General features: G+C 46.0%; 1 protein-coding gene across 1 annotated transcript; it reads right to left on the bottom strand.

The window, feature by feature from the left end:
• Nucleotides 1-2,493: 2,493 nt before the first annotated feature.
• syndig1l (synapse differentiation inducing 1-like) lies at nucleotides 2,494-19,656 on the bottom strand. The gene is given in 4 exon segments (XM_062559745.1): nucleotides 2,494-3,970; nucleotides 14,161-14,535; nucleotides 14,537-14,821; nucleotides 19,491-19,656. Coding segments are annotated over 3 exon segments (765 nt in total). The 5' UTR covers nucleotides 14,684-14,821; nucleotides 19,491-19,656; the 3' UTR covers nucleotides 2,494-3,727.
• Between the last annotated feature and the right edge of the window lie 7,929 nt (nucleotides 19,657-27,585).

The following is a 27,585-nucleotide window of genomic DNA, read 5'->3' on the forward strand; positions in this document are numbered from 1 at the left end:
GTTTTTTGTAATATTTAATACTAATAAAAATGTTCAACACAAAGCATCCATTTCCTTTTAGTTAGAGAGGCAAAGAACTGATGCTAGAAGCGCTCTTGCTGCTTTTATTATTCAGTGCTGGATACGAGTCTTTGCTTGAAAATACAGCGATCAATAGTGTTTTCTCTCGTCTGTCGTGCCCATTGTTGATGTGTTTACCCGGCTGCTTGTTCTGAGTCTCATCTGGAAATTGACTTGCTTGCCGAGAGGGAAATGGAAAAAAGAGAATTGCTGTTTTGAATTTGCCGTGGCTTTTTTTGGACTTTGTTTTTCTATCTCTAGTGTTTTCCACCCCAAATATCTTCTGTTCTGTTTTTTTCAGAATAATATGATAATCTCCACCTTTTTTTTCTGGGTAATGGTATTCAATATTGTCAATGCACAACTATAATTAATTGTACCTCATAATGCAGTGCTTTGGTCCCAATATCCCAATATTGTCATTTTCTTACAAACATTTACTTTGGAACTGTAGAGCAAGAATTAAAAGACAAGGTTCTTGTTCCCAGTGGGGAGGGGGGCCAGAGAGGTATTGCGACAGCTAGTGGGACGCTGTGATGACGGTCCTGTGTCTGGCCGTGGGGGGATGAATCGAGAGATAAACACCAAAGCGAGGCTCCACTCACATCTCGGGGCCCGGCCATGGAAGTGGATGAAATGAGGTCTCTCTCCAGGACGCCTAACCTCGCTCGGCGCACAACAACGAGGACTTTGGAATCGAGCCGCTGCTTCTTTTTTTTTTTTACTCGTTCAGAGGAGCCAGCTGGTTTCCTGACCATGAATCTCCTTTATTTTAGATGTGCAGCACTAACTGAAGGGGGAAGCCCGAGGTGATTAGACTCACGGTTAGTTCGTCTCGCAGGATTCAGTAACAAACAGCTCTTTTTTTGTTTGAGTTTTCTCCTAAATATTTGATATCAGCTGATTATTTTTCATCTGCGCATTGTGGCTAGCATTATGGAAAAATACTGTATAATCTCATAGCCTCTGCCCATTTGCACTACAGTCATAGAAACAGGGGTGAGAGAGCGGCCGCGCAGATCTTCTGTCTGTGGTCCTGCAGCAAGTTGACTCAGAGTGACGGAATGCAAATCACGACCGACACAGAGTTCGACGTGGCGCTGGTTTTAATATTCAGATGAAGAGGCAGAAGTGGAACATTTCCCTGCAAAATACCGTACAGCAAAGAAAAGTCCTTCATCAAAAGATATCATATTATTTAAGAAAAAAAGTGCCTCGGATACGCTGACAAAGTGAGAACTTTTTCTTCCTTAACAACCCTCCAAATTTTTCTTGCACCACGCTAGAGGCCCAATACGCAAATCCTCATGACAGCTTTGAATCCCACACTGCTTTGAGCACAGCAGTTTATCGACATGAGAATATATAAATAATAAATGTGAAAAAAAAATTCCATTGAGCGGTTGCTACGTCCCCAAAACACTACACATGGGGTCTTTCTGAAAGGACACTCGGATGAGAGCCGCAGAGAAAGACTTTTCACACAAAAGCCTGGAAAGGTCAGCATGAACATTTTGAAAAGGGGACTTTAGCTTCTATATCAACGCTGTAATTATTGAAACAAAGGCCCCGAGAATGGGGGGGTGGGTGTTATGGGATATTGTAATACGACCCCGAAGCAAAGTCTTTTCGAAATAATGTGACACAGTGCGGTTTAATGGGTGGGACGAAGAGTTGAAGGACAATTTCATTTTTGCACTGATATCATTTATTAATATTAACTAATATAAATTCTTTAAGAATCATTTTTCCTCCACCTAAAACAAATGAAACAAACGTGAAACAGACGGCGGGTTGAAAGAGCTATCCTGCTTTTCCTTAAGTGCCCTTGAGAGGAAGACGCTGAGAAGCACGAGCGGCTTTATCTGCACAACCTTGACCAAACGATTGAAACGTGGTGTCGCGGAGAAGAAGATAACGTCTCAGGCGTCGCATGTGGACCCCAATTGTGACGGCGCTCTTCGGGAAGCCAATTCAGCACCTTTAACAGGTTTCTCCTTCCAAACAAACAAACAAACAGCTCTGTCTCTCAGTTCCTGCGTGTCTCTTTCCACCTCCAACACAGAGACACGCGTACAGATTGATTAAAGAGGAATTAGCCATTACGATGACTTGTGCGCTGTAACACGACTTCAATTCTCGAATTTTCGAGTCTTGTTAAAACCTGAAAAGTCGCTGCGCCTCCTGCACAGATGTCTCTGGGCTGAGAGACAAATTCATCAGCGTCTCAACAAAACACTAAAAAAAATTCCTGTTATTTTAGTCATTATCAGTCGTTTGTGCGTGCGGGCGGTAAAAGCTGCATCCAAAAATAGCAAATCACAATTTGCTTTAAAGACGTCACACAGAATTAATTGAAGATGTCGTTTTTGGCAAACTCAAAGCAGGCCGATATTTTTTCTCCCTGGGGGGGGGGGGGGGGGGGGGGTCCATGCAGCGGCTCGCTCTGTTTTCACCGGTTCTGACCTTCCAAAGAGACAAAAACACTATCGATCGGCCGTCCGCAGACTCCATTACGGTCGCTAAGCTGTTTGTTTGAGAGTGCCCCCCCGGAGTAAGTGGGCCAGCTGATGTGTTATCAATTCCAAACTTTTCTCCACAGCTCAATCTGCCGCCCTTCTCCAGTCCCATAATGCATCTGGTGAATGAGGGTACGAACAGTTGGGGAAGAAGTTTTTAGATTTGGTCGACCAAAAAGTAGCGGATAACAGATATAACAGATATTTCACATATCCTGCTTGCATAAACTTCAGTTTATAAACCTGCAATATCCTTGTGCTAAATCCTGTAGAATTAATTAATTTAGTTAGTGGGGGACGCTCACTGAACCATTGAATGAAGCGAAGCCCAGCGAAGTGGGTTATTGAGCTATAAAATGAAGCGAGTTGGGACTCCCACTATATCTTCTCCTGACAGCTCCTTTGGACGCCACCTTTTAAAGCAGGGAGATTGGCAAGAAAACCATCCATCCCTAAACACAGCCATCACTTCCCCGTAATTACCCAGGAAGAATCAAATTAGCTCCTGACAAGATAATTCACAGACTGCCTTCATCTGCCTCGGACTGCTCAACCCCCGCAGATGAGTCTGCTAAATGCTCGGGCATTTGATAAGAATGTAAAGTCAAAGCCTCTGTCTGTTTGCGTGTGTGCAGCATGTGCTTTATATGTGCTTTTAAACATACACCAAAGAAAACCATACATTAACAGAATGTTTTTAGGTTTTACAGAGAAACACTGTTATTTTACAGATTTTTCCTGTATTATTACAACCAAACACCTTCAATAAAGCTAAAAGTACTGCAGAGAAAAACTGTAATTTAACAGATTTTTGCACACCCTTTAAAAAACTACTGTAAAGATGTTACATATATATTCCATACAATTAGGATCTTTTTTTACAGCGTGGGTTAAATTTCTTGACAGCTAACATTGAGTGTTTTCATGCATTTCTTCCATAAAATACTGCTGTTCAAACAACCGCTCGAGTAAGGCTCTCTAGCGAGTCCGAGTGCCCGTCACCTCTAATAAGCAACCACACCTGTAATTGCGTTCATGTTCAATCCGCTTAAAAAGACACCGCTAGTTCAAAGGCTGCCTCTCTTACCTTTGTTCTCTTATCACCTCCTGTTTTTTGGTAGGTTTTGCAAATAGGCTTTAAAAGGGATTCATATGCACATCCGAAAGGTGCTGTGACACGCAGCGATCTTTGAGGCGTCTGCGCCATGTTCATGCATGTGTGCGTGCGTGCATGTGTGTGCATCTGTCCTCACCCCCTGCGAGAAGTAAAATGCCGCGATCCCCAAAGGCCAGAAACAGCACAGCATGGAAAAGATGGCCAGGCCCAGGTGGTCTCGCGGTGGCACCACTATGAAGTTGTCCTCGCTCTCGCTGTCGCTGGAGCAGTCCGTCTGCAGAGAACAACTGGGGTCAACACACACATCCAGGCTCCGTTTCTCATGGTAATGCTAAACTTAGCTAAACAAATTCAGACAGGAAACAACCGGAATCCGGTTCACCCCAAACATCAATAACACCTACTTTGCCTTTTACTGTTTTATATATATATTGTGACACAAGGTCCTGAGCCGTTGTCAGCGTCGCCCTGGAAACAGAGCAGACACACCTGCACCCTGCTCATCACGGGCTGAGCGGCCACACCTGCGTGCCATCAGGCGCGGGCTTGATAAGCCTCAGTGGCACACACCGGGGGGGAGGAAGATGTCCCGCAGGACCCCGAGTAACAAGTCTTATGTTATTTTCCCCCAGAGAGCAGTGGGTGACCGCGATCCCTCGTTTCCCTTGGACTCCCACGGACGCCGCGGACGCACGCAGCACCGCGCCCCGGGAAGGCGACTGAGAGAGGAGCGAGCACCAGGGGAAAAATCCCTCACGCACTCAAATAAAATCCGCCCATTCGGGGCACTCACCGTGACCCTTGTGCCGTGTGTTTCTTTGCCCCGTCACAATATATATATATATCACATTATTTTTGAGAGAAAGTAAACATGTGGCAGATGTGTCCAGGCTCAGGTACATCAAATAGTATGAACTGAAATATCTATTTTGTCGTATTTGTAATTTTGGGGTGAACTTTCCCTTTATATGATATTCCATTCAAATGTTACATTACATGTCATTTAGCTGACGCTTTTATCCAAAGCGACTTACATTGCATTATAACCCATGCATTACTTTTTTGCCTGGGGAGCAATTAGGCGGTGTCTAGGCCCATGGGGTAGCCGGGATTCAAACCGCCGACCTTGCGGCTCCCAGTGCATCCTACTCCATGCGCTACCATCGCCCCAAATGTTGTTTGTTTAGGCCTTAAAAAAGTGTGAAAATGTAACAGTTTGTTGTAACTAACAAAATACTCTGGAACATTACCCCGTAAAATCACATTTTTTCACATTTAGGTTTGTATACGGAATGGTGCTGGTCGCCTGAGTTTGTTACCATCGAGTGGCGTCATTTTGCCAGTTTTCCAGTGTTTCCAGTCAGATTTCATAATTCATAATTTCACGATACAAACAGCTGTCTCAATCTTCTAATCAAGCTCTCGGCAACAACGGTTGAAGGGCGTTCTTCCCAAAAACGTTTCACTATTTGCCCTTCTTAATTTATTTGCCAGACCCACATCTCACATATTTTTTGTTTGTTTTCTTCTCCCTTCGACTTAGTGAGAATCGGATAACGAAAGCTGTGGGCCCAACGCGGTCAGTGCATCTGTTTGAAGTTTTAAAAAGGTCCGATTGTTGGTGAAGTTGATGTGAAGACGGACTAGTGGACCGAGGCACGTTTCTTAGTAGAAGATGAGAGGAAAAGTTTCTCTTTATTTGTGTACAAGTCGAGGTGATTCTTAAGAATCCGCATTCACTGAAAGAGAAAAAAGCCATTTGGTGTAATGGGAAACACAACACTGACGAGTCTCTGCATGCCGGATCATTTCGCTCGCCATAATGTCACAGCTCGTATTCATGGGCATTTTGAGATGGCCCATTAGTTTCTCATTAGTTTTGAGACATGCAGATTTTTGCAGTTTGGCATTCAAACAACAGATGGCATAAAAAAAAAAAAGAGAAGCTACGGTTGATACGGTTGAAGGTACTCTTCATTTTAAATGTGAAAGAGTTATGAATCAAACGCCCCTCCTCCCTAAAGCTTTATGAAACTATTTCACGCTCCACGCAACGTCCCTCACGTGAATCTGAGATGCCTCCAGCAGAAGAGCACCGACACTCGTACATCGGCATTCTGTTTCCGTTCTTCGTGAAACGCTGAATCGCGGTGCACCACCAATTTCAACGTTTTGTTTTTTCATGGCCACATTTGGCCAAACAACACATATCGAGTGTGTTTTACCCCGACAACAAAGGCAGGACTAAGAATAGAGATTTATTTCCAACGTTGGCTGCAATGAAAAGGCATCGCAGATTGAGGCCGCCGTTTTCGATGGAAGCCATTAAGCTGCATCCTTCACACATCATCCTGTTTGAAGGATGATCCGGCATGAGGGCGGAACACGAGGAAGAAATGGAAGAAATCAAGGCTGACAATATGCTGTTGTATCACAGAATATGAGGCTGAATATTTCATCATACCAGACGGGGGAAAATTTGGCAAAACAGGAAGTCCAATCATCCCATTTAAAAAAAAAAGAAAACGCCCGTCCTTCATTTTCATTGAAAATCCGACGTCTTACTTTGTCTGTTTTTTTTTTCAGTGGGTTTACCACTCTTAATCTCTTCATGTGTTTTTGTGGTTGTGTACCTAATGAATTTGGGTTTGAAAAACAAAGATGAGTGTTTCCTCCACTGCTGTGCCATCGTGAGTCATCCAGCAGAGCTGCAGGCTGCCTCCGCCCTGCACCAACAATGGACGGCTTGTTTTTGTCTAGTCCAGGTGTTTTTCCTCTAAAATAGATTTTGCTTTTATTTATAAACTTCTTTGTTGAATGAATACTACATTGATAACATATTAACCACATGAACATAGTTACATTAAATGACAATCTGCTTTTAGCATTGGGTGATTTTAAATATGAGTCGGTCATTTGTTAAATTGTTAAATTAAAAACTTGGAGAACCAACCAAGAAAAATCCTGCTTAATAAGGTGACCGAGGCACGTTTCTTAGTAGAAGATGAGAAGAAAAGTTTCTCTTTATTTGTGTCGAGGTGATTCTTAAGAATCCGCATTCACTGAAAGAGAAAAAAGATGTCGTTCTGTTGTGTGCAGTCCGTTTCATTTCAGTAACAAAGATTGCAGTTTTTTTTCATTAAAAGTTAAATTTAGGTAACTTTAGGTAGGTAAAAGTTGGGAATTTATTAACTTTGAGGGATGAACACATTTTTAATTATCTTCAACAATCTGTGGCCCTTACAGTAATATTGATTAGTTGGTGGGCAGTTGAAGTAAGTGGGGGCCCTGCCCACCAATGTTAAGTGGAAAACACACACACACACACACACACACACACACACAAACATCTAATCCAGAAAATAGGCATCCCATATGTAATAACCTCCAAAGTGAATGAGCAAGCAAAAACTTTCTAATCCGTCTCTGCCGCCTCAGACAATGCAAGTCTGTGGTGTCACAGCGAGAAGCTTACGAATCAATTAAAAACCGGGCCGCTGCCGCGATGATCGATATGTGTTTGTGTTCTGTTCGTAATGCAATCCGGATGCAAAAAATGACAAAAGGTCACATGAGCAGAATAAAGACATATTGTCATTCTGCAGTCAGAGGCTCAAGCAAGCGCTATGGAGCTATACATGCAGTGCTACATGTACGTGTACAGTAAGTTACATGTACTACATCACAAAAAGTTATATGACAGAAAGCTACATGCGGAGCTGCATGTACATCACAGTAAGTTACATGCAGAGTTGCATGTGTACCACAGGATCTTACATGCAAAGCTGCATGTATATCACAGAAAGCTACATGCGGAGCTGCATGTGCATCACAGTAAGTTACATGCAGAACCACATGTACATCACAGTAAGTTACATGCAGAGTTGCATGTGTACCACAGGATCTTACATGCAAAGCTGCATGTATATCACAGAAAGCTACATGCAGAGCTGCATGTACATCACAGGAAGTTACATGCACACCTGTCTGAACGGACAGGAAGGTTGTGAATCATTAAACTTTCAAATGGTTGCAGTGAAGCCGAAGCAGATGAAAACCACAAATCTCTCTACAAAGCTCTCCCAGGTAACATTAAATATTTACATCACAGCGTTATCTTTTTTTTCCCCTCAAATCGCACTCTCAAGGACTCGTGCAGGCGAGTAGTCCCAGGTCAGAGCGGCAGGCTGCGGATTCGCAGGCAAAGTGATGGAAATGAAAGATTATGTTGTTTATCATTACGGTACCTGACGTTTAATGAGCATGCGCGCTGACAGTCGGTGCGTCCCGCAGACGCGTCCTCATGACTATGCATGACGGTGCTGCTCGCTGCTCAGATATGTCTTGCGGGGGGGGCGGGGGGGCGTGAATCCCCGTCAACTCGTGGCAACAGGCTGACAGGTAATGAAGAACTAATGGACGGTTCCACCGCTCAGCCGTGACAGCGTAAGCAGGTGCGGGCCTCGTGTAATTCATTTGTTGTCACACTGCCTCCGCCACGTAGAGGAAATGTGTCCCCGACCACAGATCTGCCCTTGTACCTTTCAGTCTTTTGTCCCGGTGTCGAGTGACTCTTTCATACCTTACTCCCCCCCCTGTGTGACAGGCGGGTGGTCACGGGACGATTGGAATGATCCTTGGGACGGAGCAGCCCCTCGCGCCTCGCAGCATTTCTTATTTATTTGATTTTGTTTTTATTTGCGAGGTGCTGACATGTTTACCAATTCATGGTCCATGATTTACTCATGGCAGTGACATAAATAAATAAATATCATCTTACACGTTGTAACTTCCGATAGACCCAGTGAATCTGGATGGATGGGTGCGACACATTTAGGTTATGTTGGAAAAATATTAATATTCACTCAATAATTTTAAATAAAAACATAATTGTGATAGATAACAAGGAATAAGTAGGTTAGTTTCTTTCATATGCTTTTGAAAGCAGATTTATTCTGTGGAAGCTGACTCCCTGCCGCCTCTATTGGGAAAAACATGAATAAATCACTTCCTTTTTTTCCATGCTCGGCAATAAGAAGATTATAACCAGAAGAGTCAGTGAGCGATAGAAACTGTACAATTAAAAAAAAACACATCCTTTAAATCGGAGCGATGCAGCTAGCTGGGCGGTGATGTATGAGACGGAAAAAAAAACTACCCATCACAAACACAGATTACTGAGCGCTCTGAATCCAATTAAAGCAGCCACAGAAATTAATATTCTCTTTTCAACCGTTTCATGGAGAAAACAACGGATGGAATCAAATAAACGAACTGCTTTACTGCGCAGACACACAAGAGGTGGAGCTCTGGATGCTGAACGGAAGTACTTCACGACCAAAGGGAATTCAATTACTTGGCTGAATGCATAACGCAAAAGTCAATGAGCGAACGCCATTAAAGATGCAAAACGACCACCAAAAAAAGGACATTTTCAGCACATTTGCAGTCCGGGTGGAGGACGAAGGATTCCTTTTGGACCAAGTGTCTTCTGGTCGTGATGCGGTTCCAAGACAACATCCCCAATGCGGCCCTCAGTGCAACATGCTCTCTGCACCCAGGACCACGCCCGCCCCAAATGCTCGCCCCCCCCCCCGGTTGTGACTACAAGGCCTTTCCTTTAGGCTTCATTGATTTGCCAGCCGCTGTGATTGAGTGCCACCATAATGGGGGGGGAAGTACGAGCGTTTCCCCCCCCCCCCCCCCCCTTGCGCTTAATAATAACCCCGCGAATTCCACACTGCCCGGGACTCCACTCTGAAAGCCTCGGAGGGCCACTCAGTCACCGAGTGTGTGCTCACAATGATAAAAGCCTCGTCACGAGGAAGTCTCCCCCCCCCGAACACGTTTTACGGCCGTCGGGGGGGGGGGGATGTGTCACACGCGGTGAATTAATGAACAAAATATTTTGTGTGTGTGTGTCTCTCTCTCTCTCTCCTGTCTCCCCGGGGCCCTCTTGTTTCACTGGCAGGAGGGTGCAACGAGGCTACGGCACCGGTGCTCCCGTTAACAAGTCAAAATGCACCAGCGGACCTCTGGAATCAGGGATTAAATTCGCCGATGAGAAGGTGACCCGCCGCGGTAACGGAGAGGCACCAAAAAAAACCGCCTCATTTTGGAATAAGACGTGCATAAGAATGCAACAAGATTGATGAGCAGTCATTACATGACAGTCCCCTCAATCCGCTCGGATTTACATAACAAACCTGTTGCGTTACACGAGCTTCTCGTTTTCTTGAAAACTTTTTAATTCCCTGAGCTGCCGTTCAGGCAAGGATTAAGGGAGCCCCGGGGGAACTTCTGCAGAGAGACGATGCTGCGCTACTTTGGTGTTTTTTTTTTTTTTTTTAACTTTCAGGAACTACATTCAAGACCAAGAGAAGTGTTTCAAACACAGCTTGAACATGTTCCGTCCTTTACCCTGAACACCCCGGTTAAATCAGCCCTTTTGAGCCTTCTGAATAGTAGCTGATGTAAAAATGAAAGGGTAAGAAACTGTGTGCAACTTTCCCTGAGTTTAAACATAATGCTCTTCATCACATCTTCTCAGTGAGGCCATTCAGAACAACTGACTTTGATTGATTACACCCTGATTCCTTCTCAGTGTTGGGACTAGAGAGGAACATGGCTTCAATGTCTTCAATGATTTGAGGGTTAAAAGATGCTCTACTCGAATAAAAACCAAATTTGAACTGTTTGGATTCTATAATCACATTGACTTTGATTTTGGTGTTGTTTTCAAATCGTCTAATGTAAAACCTGCGATTCACGATTCTACGATAACAAGAACAACGGAACCCAATTTCTTCCTAATACAGAACTAAGATGTCACAATGTGCAGCTGAGGATTTCTGGGTGAGACACACACCAAGCCCCCCCCCCCCCCCCTCCCCGGGATGAATGCCCACCCCGCTTAGCAGAGGTGAGCGGGGCCTCCAGGACATGCGTTTTTTTTTTTTTGTCATTTGCTGCTGAATGAGAACTGGGATACCTCGGGAAAGATTACACACGACACAGGCTCTTATCGGCGGGGGCCGGACCCTTTTTCGGGAAGGGAACAACGTGTCTGCGCACTGACTACTACGTAGATTCAATGCCTCTCCGATGCAAACTCCTCCTCATCCAACCCGGGCCCTTCATTTAAAAGGCTGCACAGGTCGGAGGCCCGAGGGCGGTTGGAGATGTGTTTTATTTTAAATAAATCAAACTGATCTATATTTAATGTCACACCCACGCACGTGCAGCATTGGCACTCCTGTGTGTAAGTGTGTGTGTCCCCCCCCCCCCCCCCCAACCCCCTCCTCCCCTCTGCCCCCCGAAAATAGAGAGGAGGTTCAATTAGAAAAGCCAAGCAGAGAGCATTTTTAGTGGCACCAGTACCACATGTTCAAATTATTTTGTAATATAATATGGATTGGACAGAAAATACACATTTGAATCACTGGAGATGGTGCAACAGATGGCAGAAAGAGAAGAAAAAAAATGGTGCATCCCCCAGCTCGAGTGCGATTTCTTGTACAGGTGAAAAGACACGTTTCCATTTTAATGGGGCCGAGTGCATCCGGGGGAGAAAACACACTCGGTCCGTGTGCATCCAGGAGAGAATATTCTAGAGGCCGCGCCGTCTACCGGCTCACGAATTCCCTCCTTTCCGCTCGAGTAGCAGACGCCTCGTTCAAAGTTTAAACGCGTCTGGAGTCCGGAGTCCGCCTGACTCATTGATATTTAACCCGACCCGAGGTATAAGGTGATCGACGGGCGGCTACTCGCCCCTTCTCAGGCGGCTCCTGGCGCACGCCATCTGACGTACAGCCAGATTAGCCACGAGGCTAATTTAAGTCTGCAGGGTTGACAAAACGTGTCACTTCAAATCCGAGAGCTGTTCCGGAGAGACTCAGTCACCATCGTTACCGGTAACCAACGGCAAACAAATCAACCAGAACTGAAATCTCGAAAAAAAGAAAAAAAAATCCATCATCCATCATTTGAGAAGGTCTATGAACCTTAAAAGGGGGGGGGGGGGGGGGGGGGACAGAGTCGGTTGGATTGGACGGGCCGAGTTCTCGCTGCTTTCATCTTCTACACCCGAGGCAGAAGTGCTCGAGCGCAGCGCGGGGGGCGATCCGGCGCCTTGCTCCAGGGCACTTCGGCAGGGAGGGAGGAAGAGAACACTGTGTTTACCCGGGGGGGTTCGACAAACAAGTCTCTCACTGTAGGAGGCACAACGAGGCTCTTTTATATACGTGAACCTTACGGAGGATTCATTATCAGATGTTTCCATAAAAAGGTTCGCCTTTGAGTGAGTGAGAATCACAGGAGGAATGCGCACCTCTCAAGTGATTCCATTAAAATCTCCCCGTTGTTTCTTATAATGCATCTTTTGGAGTTTGAAAACAAAGACAAATTGAAATCACCTTGATGAAAATTGTCGACGCTGCCGGCGGCTATTTGTGAGATGCTTTGATAATTGATGAGTTTGTCCTTATGTTTAATAAAACCATTTAAAAGCAAAAAAGGCTCTGCTCCGCCGCAGCAGCCCTCTTCTATTATTTTTTGGGGATTAGTTCTGAAAACGGCAGGTCGTTTAATATCTGCGAGTTCCAGAGGAAGCAGAACTAGCACATCGTGTGCCGCCTGGAGTTAATGACTTTTAATGAATTTGTGACAAACTAAGGCTTATTATTTGATTCCGTTTCTTGTGTTCAGTGGCATTCCTCCGGCACATGATTTTAATAATTCTAATACTTCTGAGTTCACCTCCAGTCCTCATCCTGGTTGACAATAATAAGTGTGATATAGCAGGTTGCATATGGATCTTCATCTAGTTGATGAGTGCTGACATGACAGCGCGCATGAAATGAAATGTCTGCATCACTTCACATTGCAGGATCAAGATGATTAATGATTGGACCCCAAACTCTCTTCGTGCTGAACCGTTTTTATTGGCTGAATCAGGCAAATGCACGCACACACCTTCCTGCGATGTGCCCCCCCCCCCTCCCTCCCCCCTCCCCAAGGCCCCGTCACGCCGAAAAGGGCTGCAGCTAAATTCAGTTCAGCCAGTTTCACACAGTTTATTTAAGCGGCGATGAATATTTGCACTGAAGGACACAATGATCAATGACACCATTTTGAAGAAGTGCTTGATACTTTTGAGGTTATTTTCCCGATCACCCCTCTCGATGTGCCTTGTAGCGTGGTACCAAGACAACTTGTAACCACAATGACGTAAAAAAGAAACGTAATAAAGCATCCCAAAAATCTTCCATCCAATGAAAAAGAGCACATTTAGAATGAAGCCAAGTCGTTGCTGCGGATCGATGTCTTCGAAAGAGGGTGATTCCTCTGTCCTCTTTGTGTGGTGCACACTTCACCCTCGGATGCCCAGCTGTTCTGCAAGCTGCACACGTGTGTGTAAGCTGTGAGTTGACCGAAAATCTTCATCAAAGCATCCGACGCGCTCAAGCACATGATCAATGCGTTTTTTTTAAACATGAACCTTAGTCACTCGATTTTAGACTAATTCATATTATTGCGCAGAGAACTCAATGCGTGGTGTCAAGGCTCCACTGCTGCGCAACGCGCCCCGCTGTGTGTTTTCCTCTTTGTATCTCGACCACTAACTGAAGCGGCTGATGATGCCGTTTGGAATGAGTGCTTCTTTACTGCATCATAAAGTGCATTCATTTTATACACAAACGATGCCTTTGGGGCCTTTGCTCTTTGGTACTGCACATTGCACATCTCAGCCTGCCACGCGTACCCCCTCCTCCCCCCCCCCGGCGGCCCAGGTTCCCTCCAGTAGAACTCGCGGGTGCGGCGTGGCGGTCGGTTCGTTTTGGTTTTGTGGGACAGTGGTCGTCCTCGACAACCTGTCCCGCCCGTCCGATCCCTTAAATCCTTTAGAGGGCTTTCTTTGAGCTATGAGTTGGATGGGAAAAAACAACTGTGGCACCTAATACCGCTGGGCGAGGCCAGCGTGGTTAATGCTCTTTTTATTACCTGGGGGGTGAATTTGACTTGAGTTCGGTATGGAGGCCAAGGTCAGTGGATCAAATGGGATTTGTGGTTAGCAGAGCGTCAGTCTGATCCATTTGATGAGTGTGAGTGTGCAAATACTCACTCTGCCTTCTACGCCAGCGCCCGGGGGGGGGGGGGGGGGGAGGGATCCATCGGCTCTCCCCCTCCCGACCTCCCCGGAGAAAAGGACCTCAACCGCCATCAAGAGTCTTACCCAACAGAAATAAAGCCACTTTGGGATTTATAGCGCCCTTGAAGGTCCCTGCACTGCTTTGCATGATGTTGCGAGCGTAGAACTCAAAGCTAAGTGCTACATATTTGGGATTTTCATTTTTCTTTTAATTTGAACGACCTAATTGGAGAAGGACTTTCACAACACACGCGCCTGTTCAGCGAATGTCCTTCGAGGGGTCGTTTCCCCCCCGTCACGATTCCCCGCCTTACCTCGTACTCCACGTACTCCTCCTCCTCGACCTCGTAGGAGACCGTCTGGATCTTGACGTGCTCCCCGTCCTCCAGCAGCTTCGCCTGCGGGTCCTCGGTGGCGGGCGCGTCCCCGTTGGACGCCTCCTTGGCTTTCCTTTCGGTGAACGTGGTCTCGCAGCACTCGCTTTTGTATTCCTTGGCCTTGATGCTGCCGCCGTCCTCCTTGTACAGGATGAAGTTGGGCCGGTAGAAGGCCTCCACCGCCAGGTGCAGCGAGGTGGCGTCCAAGAGCTGCTGAGACTTCACCTTCCCGTTGGTGTTGCAGCCGCCCGCGCTCACCACGTTGGCGTTGTTCACCTTACCCCCTCCCCCTCCTCCTCCTCCCCCCCCCCCCTCCTCCTCCTCCTCCTCCTCCTCCAGCGAAGTAATTGATAATGTTTTCCTGGTACTGGTTGTTAGGGAAGTCCCCCCCGTAACCGTTGACCATGTGCTTGCTGTTCTTGTCCAACAACGGGTTCTGCAGCTCACTGAGATTCTCCATAGCAACAGGCGGCCAAAGGGGTGAGTGGGCGGAGCTTCTGGGTGAGGTCAGAAGCGGCGGGTTTGGGGGGGGGGGGGCTCCTCGATGGCGGGCCCTTGATGTCGGCGTAGGAGTTAACGGCGTTCAGCGCTCAGAGACCTAAGGGAGGACACAGAGAAACTCAGGCTCAACATTTGGTTAAAAGGGAAGGATGATTTGATTCGACATCTACCAGCCGGTGACGGTTTGCCAAAGCGCTCGCTGGCGTCGGATCAGGGTTCAGCCGCCGTTCCCTGGGCAGCATCAACTTTTACAGCCTCCCCGCCGCGGCCAAGCGCTGCACCCCGAAGATGATTCAATTAGGTTTAATTTGCTTCCTCACTCACACGCATAAAGTCACAGACACACACACACACACACACAAACTGCACCACGGGGTAAGCAGCAATACATAAAGCGCCGCCATCTACTACAGCATAATTAGATTATTATTGCTCGTTAGGTGTCATCGAGGAGTCATCAGCCTGATAAGGATCACTTGAGTTCTCCGACACCAGAACCAGGCGAACATATAGAAGTTAATAAAAGGCTGGAATTAGCATCGTTAACACATTAGGCCACTTGGCATAATATTTGTATGTGTGTAGTGTCATCCATTGGAAATGGCCGAACCAACCTAATTTGAATGCACGTAATGGTGACGAATATGTTAAATCTCATGAGCGACTGACCTCTTAATTAGAATGGAGGACTCGATAATGGAAGTGGAAATCGACTATTGAATATTTGAAGGACGGGGATTAAGTTCTGATAAATGTTAAATTGTAACACAAGCATTCAGTAGTTGTGATCAGATGATCACTGTGTTCATGGGGGCATTATCTAGAGTGGGTAATCTTTTCCCGTCTATTAGACAATTATTGCACCAAGATCTACTCTCAAGTCAGATTTGTGTTGTTATTATTAAAGTTATGTTCGGTCGACCTCTTTATGACCATTATGCTTCAAAAAATGTACCTTTTCTAATGTATTATTAGCAAAAGACAAGAGATTGTGACCATAAATGATCTGAAATCGTCCATTAATACAAAGTAAAGAGACATAACCATCCAAATAGGGCCTTTAGTAGGGGATCGATCTTTATAGTTCTGATGCTCCCCCCTACGGCAGAGTGTTCATCTTGTCTCTGAACCAGAGGACACCTTTTGCAAGGCTAGGACCAAGGACTCGTCGCTACTACTCATAGACTCAGATCAAAAAATAACCTTGGTCTGATTCATCTTTGTTTGTAACAGAAATACCCAAAGCAGATTATTTCTTGATTATTTCTCGGGGTCCCGAACCCAATCATGCATGTCTGGCTTACTGCACTATTTCCAAATTATTAAGAGAGTATATTCCAATTGTGGACAACAAGATTACACATAATGCCAAAAAGCATTGTGGTGATGGGATGCGGATAAGAACTTGTTGTTAGACAGGTTAATAACATGTGCATTAATCATCTTGTGGAATATGAATTTATTTTCCTTTATCCATTGGTTAAAAATGGTGAGAAACAAAGATTGAGTCAATGATTATCCTTTCGATTTGCGTGTTATACATTAATTGAAAAAAGGAAGAGCATGGTTCACGTTCAGGATGAGTAATGAAAATATCGAGATCTCCCCCCTCATTGCAAATTCCTAAGCTCCACACTACATGATGTTATGGAACCGTACCAGAGTAACCTCCCAGCAGACCGACTGGCCAATGACCTGCAGTGTGTGCTTCTTGTCCCACTGCTCCTAATAACAGATTCCCTCCCAGTTCAATCTTTCATTACCAGCCCCGGCCTGTGGGGAGATCAGTCTGCCCACGGCGGCTCATGCTCTCGCGTTCCCTGCCCGACCCATCTTGAGAAATATCATTCCATGGGCCCGGGCCTGTTTTATTTTGAGCAATGACATTGACTACGTGGGTACACTTTGCGTGACATTCAGCTCTTTCTGCACTGGTGAGTGAGAACACTCTCACAGCTGCTATAATCACTTGCATCTCAGGTTCCCTCACAAAGTCACCTCATTAGCTCCAAACTCTCTCTTCCCTTGCTCCCGAGCTTCCTGAAGCTCAGCGAGCACCTGACAGTCAACCAACGTTCTCATCGCCCTTTTTTTTCCCGGGGTTTTGTTTTTTTGAGGAATTTTCATTTCGTTTGGCACGAATAGTGCGTCTTCCTCTTAATTGGTTCCAAACCGGGTGTCACAGAAAACTCAACGCGACCTCGTGAGTTTTTTTTTTAGAACGTCAGTCATTTTTTTCTTAAATCACAGGGAACGCGAGTCATTATCGCGATCAAGTGAGACGAGCGACTTCCGAGACGTCGATGGTGGAACTTTGAAGCTCCAACAGATGTTGCTTCAACAACACTTGACACGATGTCAAGGTTCCAAAAGCAGGTGAAGATTTTCCCAGCGTTTGGAGCCTCGCAGCGAAATGATCATTCTCTTTTCTCCTCGGTCAGCTTTTTGTCGTCATTTAGCCGATGCTCGGAGATGCAAACGCTCTGCTTCTCCTATTTGCTGGTGTGCAGAGAGGAGGGGCTTTCAAATGTAGGTTTGAATGAGCTATTTCCAGTGAGGACGTCATTGCAGAGTCACGGGAAACATGAATCTCATGAATAATCAGCGTTCTGCGCGTGTTTACTTGTTTGCGGGTGTTTTTGTGCGCCTCGGTGTGTGTCTGTGAGTAAACGTCGGCGCGCTGCGAGGTGGGTGGTGGAGGTGTTTGGCTGAGAGCGCTGCAGACCAGAGACGGGCAGGCGGGAAGAAGAGGGTGGAGCAGAGAGAGGGATAATACTCATGTGGCATTCTCCGCTTGATCGCACTCGGCCATGTCGGGGGGGGGCGAGATCCGTTGTGACTGAAGAAGCGCGGGGGGGCCTGTGTGCTTCCGCTAACATGTCGGCCGCGGCGATACCCCCCCCCACCCCCCCCCTTTCCTATCAGGCCCCAGTCAGCACACTCGATATCCCCGTGTCAGCACGTTGCCAGTCAAACCCCGGGACCTCTGACCCCACGAGGCCGAGTGTTATCGCCCCCGGAGCCCCCGGGGGGGCCCCCGCGCGGACCAGGAATTGCGGCGGAATACCAATGCGTCTTATCTGTTGGCCCCCGAACCTGGCGCGTCTCTCTCTCTCGCTCTGCCATTTCCTTCCGGTAGCGGCGTGCGAATTGACGCCACGTGTGGTTGCCGAACCCGGATGACCCCCCCGAGAGCTCAGTGCAGGAAATGCAAACGCGTCCCCCCCTGAGGGACACTTGCCGGTGAACCTTAGCCCCCCCCGTCCTGAGGGTCCACCAGCAGATTAATGAACAGAAAGGGATGGAGTGAGTAATGGGCTTATGACCGTGTTGACTGATCCTTTTATGAACTATTATCATCAAAGGAGTCTGCGTCAAGCGTCTCAATCCACTGGGAATTAATCTGAGGCCTGCTCCCGTGTCGGCCTGTCCGTGGAGCTGATGGAGCACCAAAGCCCTTTCAAGGAACCCTCCACGGAGGAATTAGGACTCCTCCGAACCCGACGTCTCGTCTCCGTCCACACACTTGTGAATGGACTTGGTGTTTCGGATGTTCCTCGTGGTGTAATCCCTCCTTGTGAAATGCCACGTGTGTTTTGAATAATGCAATGATGTATGTACAGTGTTGCCATCAGCGGTTTGTTTGTTAAAGCGAGGCTCTGGCTCCGTGGCCTCCAGCTGATGGCAAGACACCAAAATATTTTTAGAACTGCTAAAACTGTAAATAAATGAATAAATAAATAAAAACAGCTACTTTTTTTCTCTATCTATTTGGAATGCAGCTGGGTCAGACCTGACACCACTTGTGCGTTCCCAATTGTTGCAGACACCAGGGGCAGTCTGTGTGTGTGTGTGTGCGTGCGTGCGCGCGTGCATGCATTAGAGAGAGGCGCCATACGCTCCTGGCTGGATGCTTCTTTATTTTGTACTGGCTGCTAAATCTTGGCCGCAGTATTAATAACCGTCAACACCTTCAACAAACAACCGACTGCGTGCATCGAAATGAGGATGATATTAATTCCCTAAATGTGGACACTGAATCCCTCCCCTGAAACCCCCTTTTGGTCAACATCTGTTGACAGGGAGGGAATATTCTTAATGAATATTTAATATTCTCTTAGACCAGACGCCCAAAGAGAGAGAGAGAGAGAGAAACAGCCCACAACCCACCGGGGGACTTGAAGACCTCGGACCACAAAGACCAAGAGAAGGAGGAGAATCGCTCGCAGTCGCAGGTGGGAACTGAGTGCAGAGTTCTCTTTATCGACGTGCGATGCGACCCTCCGCGCCACTTGTCTCCATTAAAACACGCGCACGTGAACACGCGCGTAAATCCGAACACACATTCTGCGTAAAAAGGCAATTTACTACGTAAGCCGTCGTTACACAAAATACCTTCACGGGTTTCGCAGCCTTAAGGCACGTCGCTGCGCGCGCTATTTATAGCGGACTGAAGATCCGGGCATTGCTCTTCATAAATGAATGTCCTACCTTTGAGTTTTTAACAATCCAAATGATGTTTGGAGGAGGCAAAGACTCGCTTCTTTCCGCCCGTACATTGTGGCCGGGATGCTGATGGTGTCGCCCAGGGAAATAGAAAATTCTCAAGACTTTTTCATTGGAAGAAATGAGCCGATCATTTCGGGCTGAACAGGTCTCCGCTCGTTCTCTCTCTTCTCTAATATATATATATATATATATATATATATATATATAAATATTAGATATTTTAATATAAAGGTCTCCCTCCCTGATGGAGATTTTACCTTCGAGAGTCCACTGAAACGTTGTCGCCTTCGGAAAGTTAAGACACCCTCTCCAGCTGGTCTGCTCGAGAGAGAGAGAGAGAGAGAGAGAGAGAGAGAGAGAGAGAGAGAGAGAGAGAGAGAGAGAGGAGTTCTGAAGACGGGAGGTTCAGGGAGACAGGCGCGGCTGCTGGAGAGAGGAGGAAGAGGAGGAGGAGGAGGAGGAGGAAGAGAGTCAGAGTGCACCCTCCCTGCGTGCACGCGCTTGCTTTAACTGGACGCTAGATGAACAATGTTCCAAAGCACGGGACAATATCAGTTACTGTACCCCCCCCCCCCCCACCCCTCCTCTCCCTTTAAATTAATTATTCAAGAGCTACAGTTGGAAGCAGATGGCAAACCTGCCAACTATGCAAAAAATGTTATGCAAGTGATAGTGAGGCATTAATAAATACCTATAAAAGTCAGATTACGAGGTAGCGTCTGGATTATCATAAATCTTCCCGGACACAGAAGGAACGTTACATACAAAGCTGCACCTGTGATATATACCTGTGGCTTGTGTTACGCTGGCTAATGCCATTAGTCTAAGTGAATGATGTCACTAATACCAGTCAGAGTCCTCTCTGGTATTTTGTGGAACTCCAATGAACTTTGTTCCGTTGAGATCCAGCTTCTTGTTCTAAGGGGATCTCAACGTTCCCGTCCGTAGTTAAAGCCATTCTGGCATTCTTTAAAGTGGGCGGGGCTCTGTTGGCTAAAGGTAATGTCACTTATACTTCAATGCACCAAGCACCAATCTGTTTGCCTATGTTGCCAGGCCCCTGTCTGTTTGGTTGGATCAGACCTATGGACGATATGAAAGAAGTGGACGTGTAGGTACCATGATGTCGTGTCTTTAACGGGTTGTTGGTTTGGTAAAAAACTGAAGCATGTAGTACATGTTTTTCTCTTTTTTTAGAGATTCACCGAGCGAGCGTCGCTGATTGTTTGATACCCGAAATACTCAATATGTTTTCTTTGAGTTCACCTCCTCTCCTTGCACGTTGATGTTGACGTGCATTTTACAAGTCAACAAGGCGGTGAAGCCTGCCAGAGTAAATATAAACTACACATCAGGTCCTTATCTCGAGTGGTCTCACCAAGTGTGTAAGTCCTTTATCACGCATTAACAATTTGGGTGTGAATTTAAGCCACCTTAAGTTGCCGTCTGAGTGCAATGCAACGTGTGTGTGTGTGTGTGCGCACCGTGTACGCACAGTTGGAAATCAGCTTTCTAACTCAACATAGCACACTATGGAATTCATTCCCCGAGTTTAGCAGCAGCGCTGATTAGACTTGGTGTAAGGTGGTAAATTGCAGGCGTGGTTCGAGTCGCTTGTTCAAGTGCGCGGACTTCAAAGGTCGCCTCGCACTAGGTCTGAAATCCTAAATATTATGTGGGATCTAAATCCTCTTCAAGAGTCCTCATTTTGATCTTTAGCGAAGATGCTTTTACTTTTCTGCGGCGCGGGATCTGAGGTGTTGACACTTCCTTCCTTTCATCCGCAGCGTATTGTGCGCTCGGCTTTTGAACGTGTGCACCGCGGAGCGAGAGAGCGAGGGGATCAAACTGAGCATTGTAGCCGCAGTAATCGCTGCTGGGGTTGACTACGGGGGTTGGACAAATGGGGAGTGAAACGGGGGCAGGTACAAAGGGACTCTCAACATTCCTCCTTTCTGTTATTCCCTAACTTAATATCACTGAAATGGTATCTGTCAAACGGATCCCGATCACTCAGGAACCTTTCAATCATAGCTATCAGCAGCTTTTATTTCTTTCCCTTCACCCCCAGCTTCGACCCTTTGAACCCGCTGGGAATTTCGCTGCATCCACCCCTGCTTGAAATTACCGGTGAGCTGCAAGATCCAATATGTTGTGTGTTGAGATGACTCCAATTCTGTTGCCGCAGATCATTAGGGCTGAAAATGAATCTGCGGCTCACGGGGCTGTTTCTGAGACAGGTGACAGGCCCACTGGGAAAATGGCAGACACATATGGAGAGAGACTTCTTGGAGAACTGAGGTACCTTTAACAAAACTCTTTTCACCTTCCCCCCCCCCCCCCGCCTCATGGTATCATCAGTCACCTTTAGAGACCTTCTCGCTCAGTCGTCTACAGTGTCGTGCTCAGAGTTTCGACTTGGTAGAGTCGCTCTCACCTCTCCGCAGACATTCTCGGTGATGACGGTGATCATCAAACCCTTGAAGAGGACGGTTGACTTAATGGGAAGAAAACCCGGTCTGATGTCCAAATAGGGTAGAGCCCATCTTTTGCTTCATGCTGACGGTTCCATGCGGGAATACAAAAAAACACCTTGAGGTTAAAGAAAGAAAAAAAAAAAGACTTTGTGGTCTTTCAACTCTCTGCTGAAGGCTCTTCACACCGATGCTGCGGAGGCATCATCACACCGCTCTCACCCCCTCTGAACACCGCGCACAAAGCAAAACCAAACTAACCACTTCTTTCTAACCACTGTTTCATCTTCGGACTTCAAGTCGGTTTTCGAAGACGAGACGCTTTCATCAGGCCAATTTTTTTTTTTTTTATGTGACTTTAACTTTGTTCGCACATTCGTGACGACTGTCGAGCGGATCACGCTCGCTTTTCACACGTAGCTGCGTGTCCTCTCTCCGCCAAATGAAACAAACGAACAAAAAAGAGAAGATAATCAAACTGGAATTGAACCCGCCCTCGGCGCAGAGAGAAAGGAGTCTTTCATGAATGCGAATTGGGAAGTCTTTTGTCGATTTGTTGGCGAAAGGTCTGACGTGTCTCTCCTCGCCAGCCACGTCTTTAATGTACATTCATCTCATGTCCTCAGAGCTTTCCTTCTTGCCCACCTCCGTGTCAAAGATGAATTGTTTTTGCTTTCTGTTCATAGGAAGTGGCCTTTTCACTAATTAGACTAATTAGTGATCAGCCTACCATTTGAATGTTTTATTGGGATTGAAATTTTTGCCTTTTAATAACCAGAGATCAATACTTTTCTTTTTGTCTTTTATATTGCTCTTAATTAGGGCTGGGCGATATGGCCAAAAATCCATATCACGGTATTTAGAAAGATTGCTTTTTAAAAGTAAACACATTAATTGATTGACCCCGAAAAGGACAAGTTAGCTCGTTAGCGTGTTAGCTTGTTAGCTTGTTGTGGCTGCTAGTGTTGCCACCAGAGGCTCAACAGACTTTACAATAAATCGTTTTCTGATCTACGTCAACCCAAAACCCTCAAAACACACGCAGCTCCTCTCTTGGGCACAAGTGTTGTGTTGGTGCATCTTCTGGTCTCTCGTTGTTTCTCCATTATCGCTTTTTCCCGTGTTTTCAAGTAGCAACAGAGTTACTTCTTGTTGTGAGCCGCGTCACAAGCCGTTGTGACACGGTGTTTTAACCTGTTAAAGAGAGTTTGTTGTGGGTTATTCATTGTTGTTATAAAGTTGTAGGCACGACTCAATCTCAACACACGTAAGACACGTAGCTCCGACCGCTAGACGCTCCGGAATGACGTGTAAATTAAAAAATGTTTGAACCGCTATACCGCATGGCCCTACTCTAAATATCACTGTTGTGTCGCTAGCACCTCTCTGTATTAAGTATGCACAGAAACTACTTACTTTTGCAATTCAATTGTTTATTCTTTGTTCCAACATTGTCTTCATATTGGATCATTATTTACATGAAGGTCCCGCTTGGAGGAAATGTAATCTTCCTTTAATCACACATACTGTAAGTAGGTTATGAAATGTTCCGAGCCTCGACAAAGGGAAGCAGACTTCAGAAGCAGTTAAACCAAGCCGATTAACTCAGATTAATCCTCCACAACAACATCTCTTGACAGGGCCAATAAAGCAGTGTCTCACCGACGTGTTTATGAAAAGTAAATCAACTAAATACAGGTTTGTCAGGTCACAAATGGGACAAACACGTTCAGTGTGTTACTGCCTGTGACTGATAAGAGTAAAATAGCCAGTGTTTTAAAATGAAGGAGAATTGTAACGTGGACGTCGGCACATAAATAAAAGACATCCTACGATCTGTGTATTACAAAGTGGCTGCATTCTCCCAATACCTTAAAATCACCTAATGTTGAATGTGCTCCTGTCTCGATGGGATTCAGCTGCATTTTACCTTCATATGAAGCCATATATACAGTGCAAAAATACCGCCTCGGTTCTTCACCTCACGGATGGCGGCTCTCGGCTCATCTTCTTCTCTTTGATCGGGAGCCTCCTCCATCTCGGGTTGCATCACTGCCCCCCCCCCCCCCCCCCTTTTTGGTGTCACCATTAAACATCCCTCCCTGCTTCTTTGATTCCACCACCTGCCTGCCCTTGTTGTGACCGTCTCAGCCAACAGCCAGTCTCTGTGACCGTGGATAACCCCTGAAGACCAAGAACCACCGGCGAGAACCGGACAACAAACTCAGCAGCAATCGCCTCGACGTGCATTTTAATGCATTATAATGCAGGCAGCAGCACAGTCTCCCTGGATATTAATGAACTTGTTATTGAATTATCTGAATGGAAACATGGAACATGGAAGATGTAAGCACCGTAGACCACTCCTCCGTCTTCTGAGCGAAGGAAAGCCCGCCTCTTTAGGGGTTACAAATCAGCATTAATACAACTCAATCCCATCTACAGTTTTATTTTTTCTGTTGGTACCAAAAAAAGAAGGCGTCCTGTCAGCATGCTAAACGAGCGTCCTGTGGCCCGTGGATCTGACTTGATCCTGGCATACCTGATTGGCACCTGTTTAACGAGGCCCCCGCGCACCCATGGATTACCTCGGCCCCCCACTAATGAACAGCACGTCTCTTTTGCCCTATCAGCGGAGAATAACCCGGCTGGCTATCCCGGGTAATCAGTGTCCAAATGCCAGTTAAAGGGCACGGTTGATGTCTCATGCGGCTCCGGGGTCAAACTTGAAATCATCACTTCGGTCTTTCAGATAACGTCTCTCGTGGCGGTGATGTCATCGGTCCTGCACACTGCCGCGGAAGCACAGTTGTATTCATGTATGTCAAACCCTTTTTTAAAACTTTGTTTTTTTAATCACGAATGACTTACGGATATGTTTTTTTCAGCTTGCGTACTGGGAGTTTGTGAGGGAGTGTAGTCCGAAGACGTTGAAGACGGTTGCTTCAATGCTGGCCTGGTGGGAGAGGAGGAATAACCGTTTTGAGCATTTGAGTCTGACTTTTGCACTCACTGAGACGGACAGTAATTGCCCGATCAACCACTCACTCCTCAGTTTTAGTTCTCCATCCAAGGCAATTTTTTCATTCTTTTTGTTGAATTAAGTTGGAATTGAATCGGGGTCGGCACTGATTTCTTTCCCAGTAAAAGAAAGAGGTAACAGTTCATCTTTACTAAAATATAGCAGCTTGTATTCATGTCAATAGGCCTTCTTGTTTCAATAGAAAGATCATTCCCTTTTGTTAATTATTAACATTACAGTACAGTACTCCAGTGCTTTTGTAGTAGCCACACCTATAACCGCTGATATTCACTATTGGGCTACATCAAACATGGGGTACATGGGGACGGAAAGGTTTGTGGACACATGCTCGTGTTTAATGCCCCAGTTCCGTTGAAGCCTCATTTAATACGCCTCATGTATGCTAATCTCTTTGTGAAATACGTTGACGACTAAAGGGGGTTATGTGTGGCGTAATAAATTTCCTCTCGCTTTGCAGAAAACGATGACACCCTCCCGATTACGGAGATTACGGCTGAATGACTCGGCCTTAGGTTGGAGGATATTGGAAATAAAACGTCAAGTCACCACACCGTGCTGGAGGAATCTGGCTGTCGAGGCCTTTTCTCTGTAAATTCAATTAAAATGTCAGACTTTGCGTTGGTCCATGCATAAAGTTGGAGTGTATTCATTTTTTGTGACAGAGGAGTAAAGCGAGTTGGCCTGAATGCTGCAGATTCTAGTAGATGCCCCGCAAGTAATTACTTTTTCTATAAATCAGCTTGCCAAAAGGTTGGAAATCAGTCGGCGAGTTAAATAAAAGATGGTCGACTTTGGAGAACTTGCTACTTTGTTGCAAGTTGTTCAAACAACTAGCTCGCTGCCTCATCCTTCGTCAGTACGGGTAAAGACAAAAATATCATATGACCTTGATCATTTTTAGACAAAAGCAGACTGAGGATTCGGATGATTACTGACTCGCCACATACTGTCTTACCTCTGACTTTGCCTGTTGCTAAATCAATGTCATAATTAAAACAAATGCAAAAAATTCCTACAAGGCAGCTATCAATAATGTAGGATGTCTGCGTGTTGCGTTTGAAAGAAAAATCAATTGCCATTTCTTATACATCACCGTTGGCTCAGTAGACAGAGCGCAGCTCTGAGTGAATTTCATAAATCTGCCATTTTTCACAAATGAGGATTGATTAATGCACCTGGCGAATCGTTAGTCCTGCCATGGGGGAGATTCATTGAGCGCCGTTGTTTTTTTTTTTTGTGTTCAACATTTGGATGCTGTCAGTATTCCGGCAGCACTGTAGATCATCACTGAGTGCTTCGGCATCAGTTTCCGACGACACACACTCACGGCCTGTTTAATTTGTACGAGAGAGCGGCGTGAACATACAAAACAGGGCCGTGAGTCCAAAAAGGGCTGCGGCGTGTGGAAGGGCTGCGTCCTCGGGGGAATCATATGTGCGGTCAATTAGATTTTCATAGTTGAACGTCGCATCGCACTCAGGGACCTTCAACAGATGCATTGTAACTGAACCTTTTACTATCGCCACTCCAGAGCCAATGGAGATACAAAGAAAAGAAATAAGCCTTTTATCCTCATAACCATTATTGGAATATTAATTAAAACTTGATTTTCCTCATGGCCAGCCTAACCCTAACCCATTATTCTCAAAACCTTGCCAGACCTTCTTCATTAACACAATCCTTTGATCGATCCACAGATCTATGTCCGTATGGGTGCTTGGTTTCTTCAAAAAAATTCCAGATGCTGCGTTTCAAGTCAGAGTGCTATGGGAAGCTCGGACTTATTTCGGCGTAGCAACCTCTTTGAATTCTACGCACATGTTCCCTTGTATGAATAAAGTATTTTCCCAGATTAGCACAACATTGATGTCGAGCAATCCGGACCAAAATAAAATGATGTTTTTCTTTTGTTGCTCCTGCTTCCCGGAATGCTCCTCCCTGAGCAGGTGGAGGCAATTTTCCCTCCAAAACGCTGTGAAAAAGCAGAGCGGGCTAAACGAAGAAGCCGAGCCATTTAAAGGGCTTCACGTGCAAAGTCTATCGTCATTGCCGACCAGATTGGCCGTTGGAATCAGATACGTTTGTCTCCTAACGCTGCATTTCACACCGGGGTCGCGACCCGGCCTTCACCTCGACAACCACGACAGTCAGAGGGAGAGAGACGGGTCCGAGATTGACAGCTTCTCCTCAGAACAGGGCGTCATGAGAGGCACCTGGGTTTGGTGTCGCTTTGTTTTCTCTCGTCTCGTCTTGTGTCCTTTGAAGGCGCCTGCCCCCTTTAGTTTATTTTTGTTTTTCATCACAGACGTTTGTCAGAAGGGTTGCAGCTGAGGGAAGCTTTTCAAGCACTCGCACGTCACGTCACGTCTCCTTTGTCTCGGGCTCCATCCGCGTTGTGAATACGCATCTCAAGACACGCCCAATAACCATCTAATTGATTGATGAGGTAACTGATGATTTCTTTTTTGCTTTTTGTGTTCCTGCCCAACGACACTAATGGACTCAATGAAACATTGAACATTGCAGCCTCTGTGGCATGATGTTAACTGTAATTCCAACGATACATCAAAAGATAATTAGCAGGAAATAAACCTCTCTTTTAGTGCAGTTGTCTAAGATGAAAAGCTGTGTGTGTGTGTGTGTGTGTGTGTGTATGTTCCATCATCTAATGGGAAACAGCATTTGTTTTAGTTACCACTTTCAGCAGATGTTGTGTATTTCTTTGCAGGGGATTATTACTTTACTGTCTATCATCACAGATTAATTTGCATGAGCCTCTCTTTATAATTCCATTGATATGTGCGTTGCTCTCAGGGTACATTTTTCCTGTTGCGT

Source organism: Pungitius pungitius, chromosome 20 (assembly GCF_949316345.1).
Source record: "Pungitius pungitius chromosome 20, fPunPun2.1, whole genome shotgun sequence".
Taxonomy (NCBI): domain Eukaryota; kingdom Metazoa; phylum Chordata; class Actinopteri; order Perciformes; family Gasterosteidae; genus Pungitius; species Pungitius pungitius.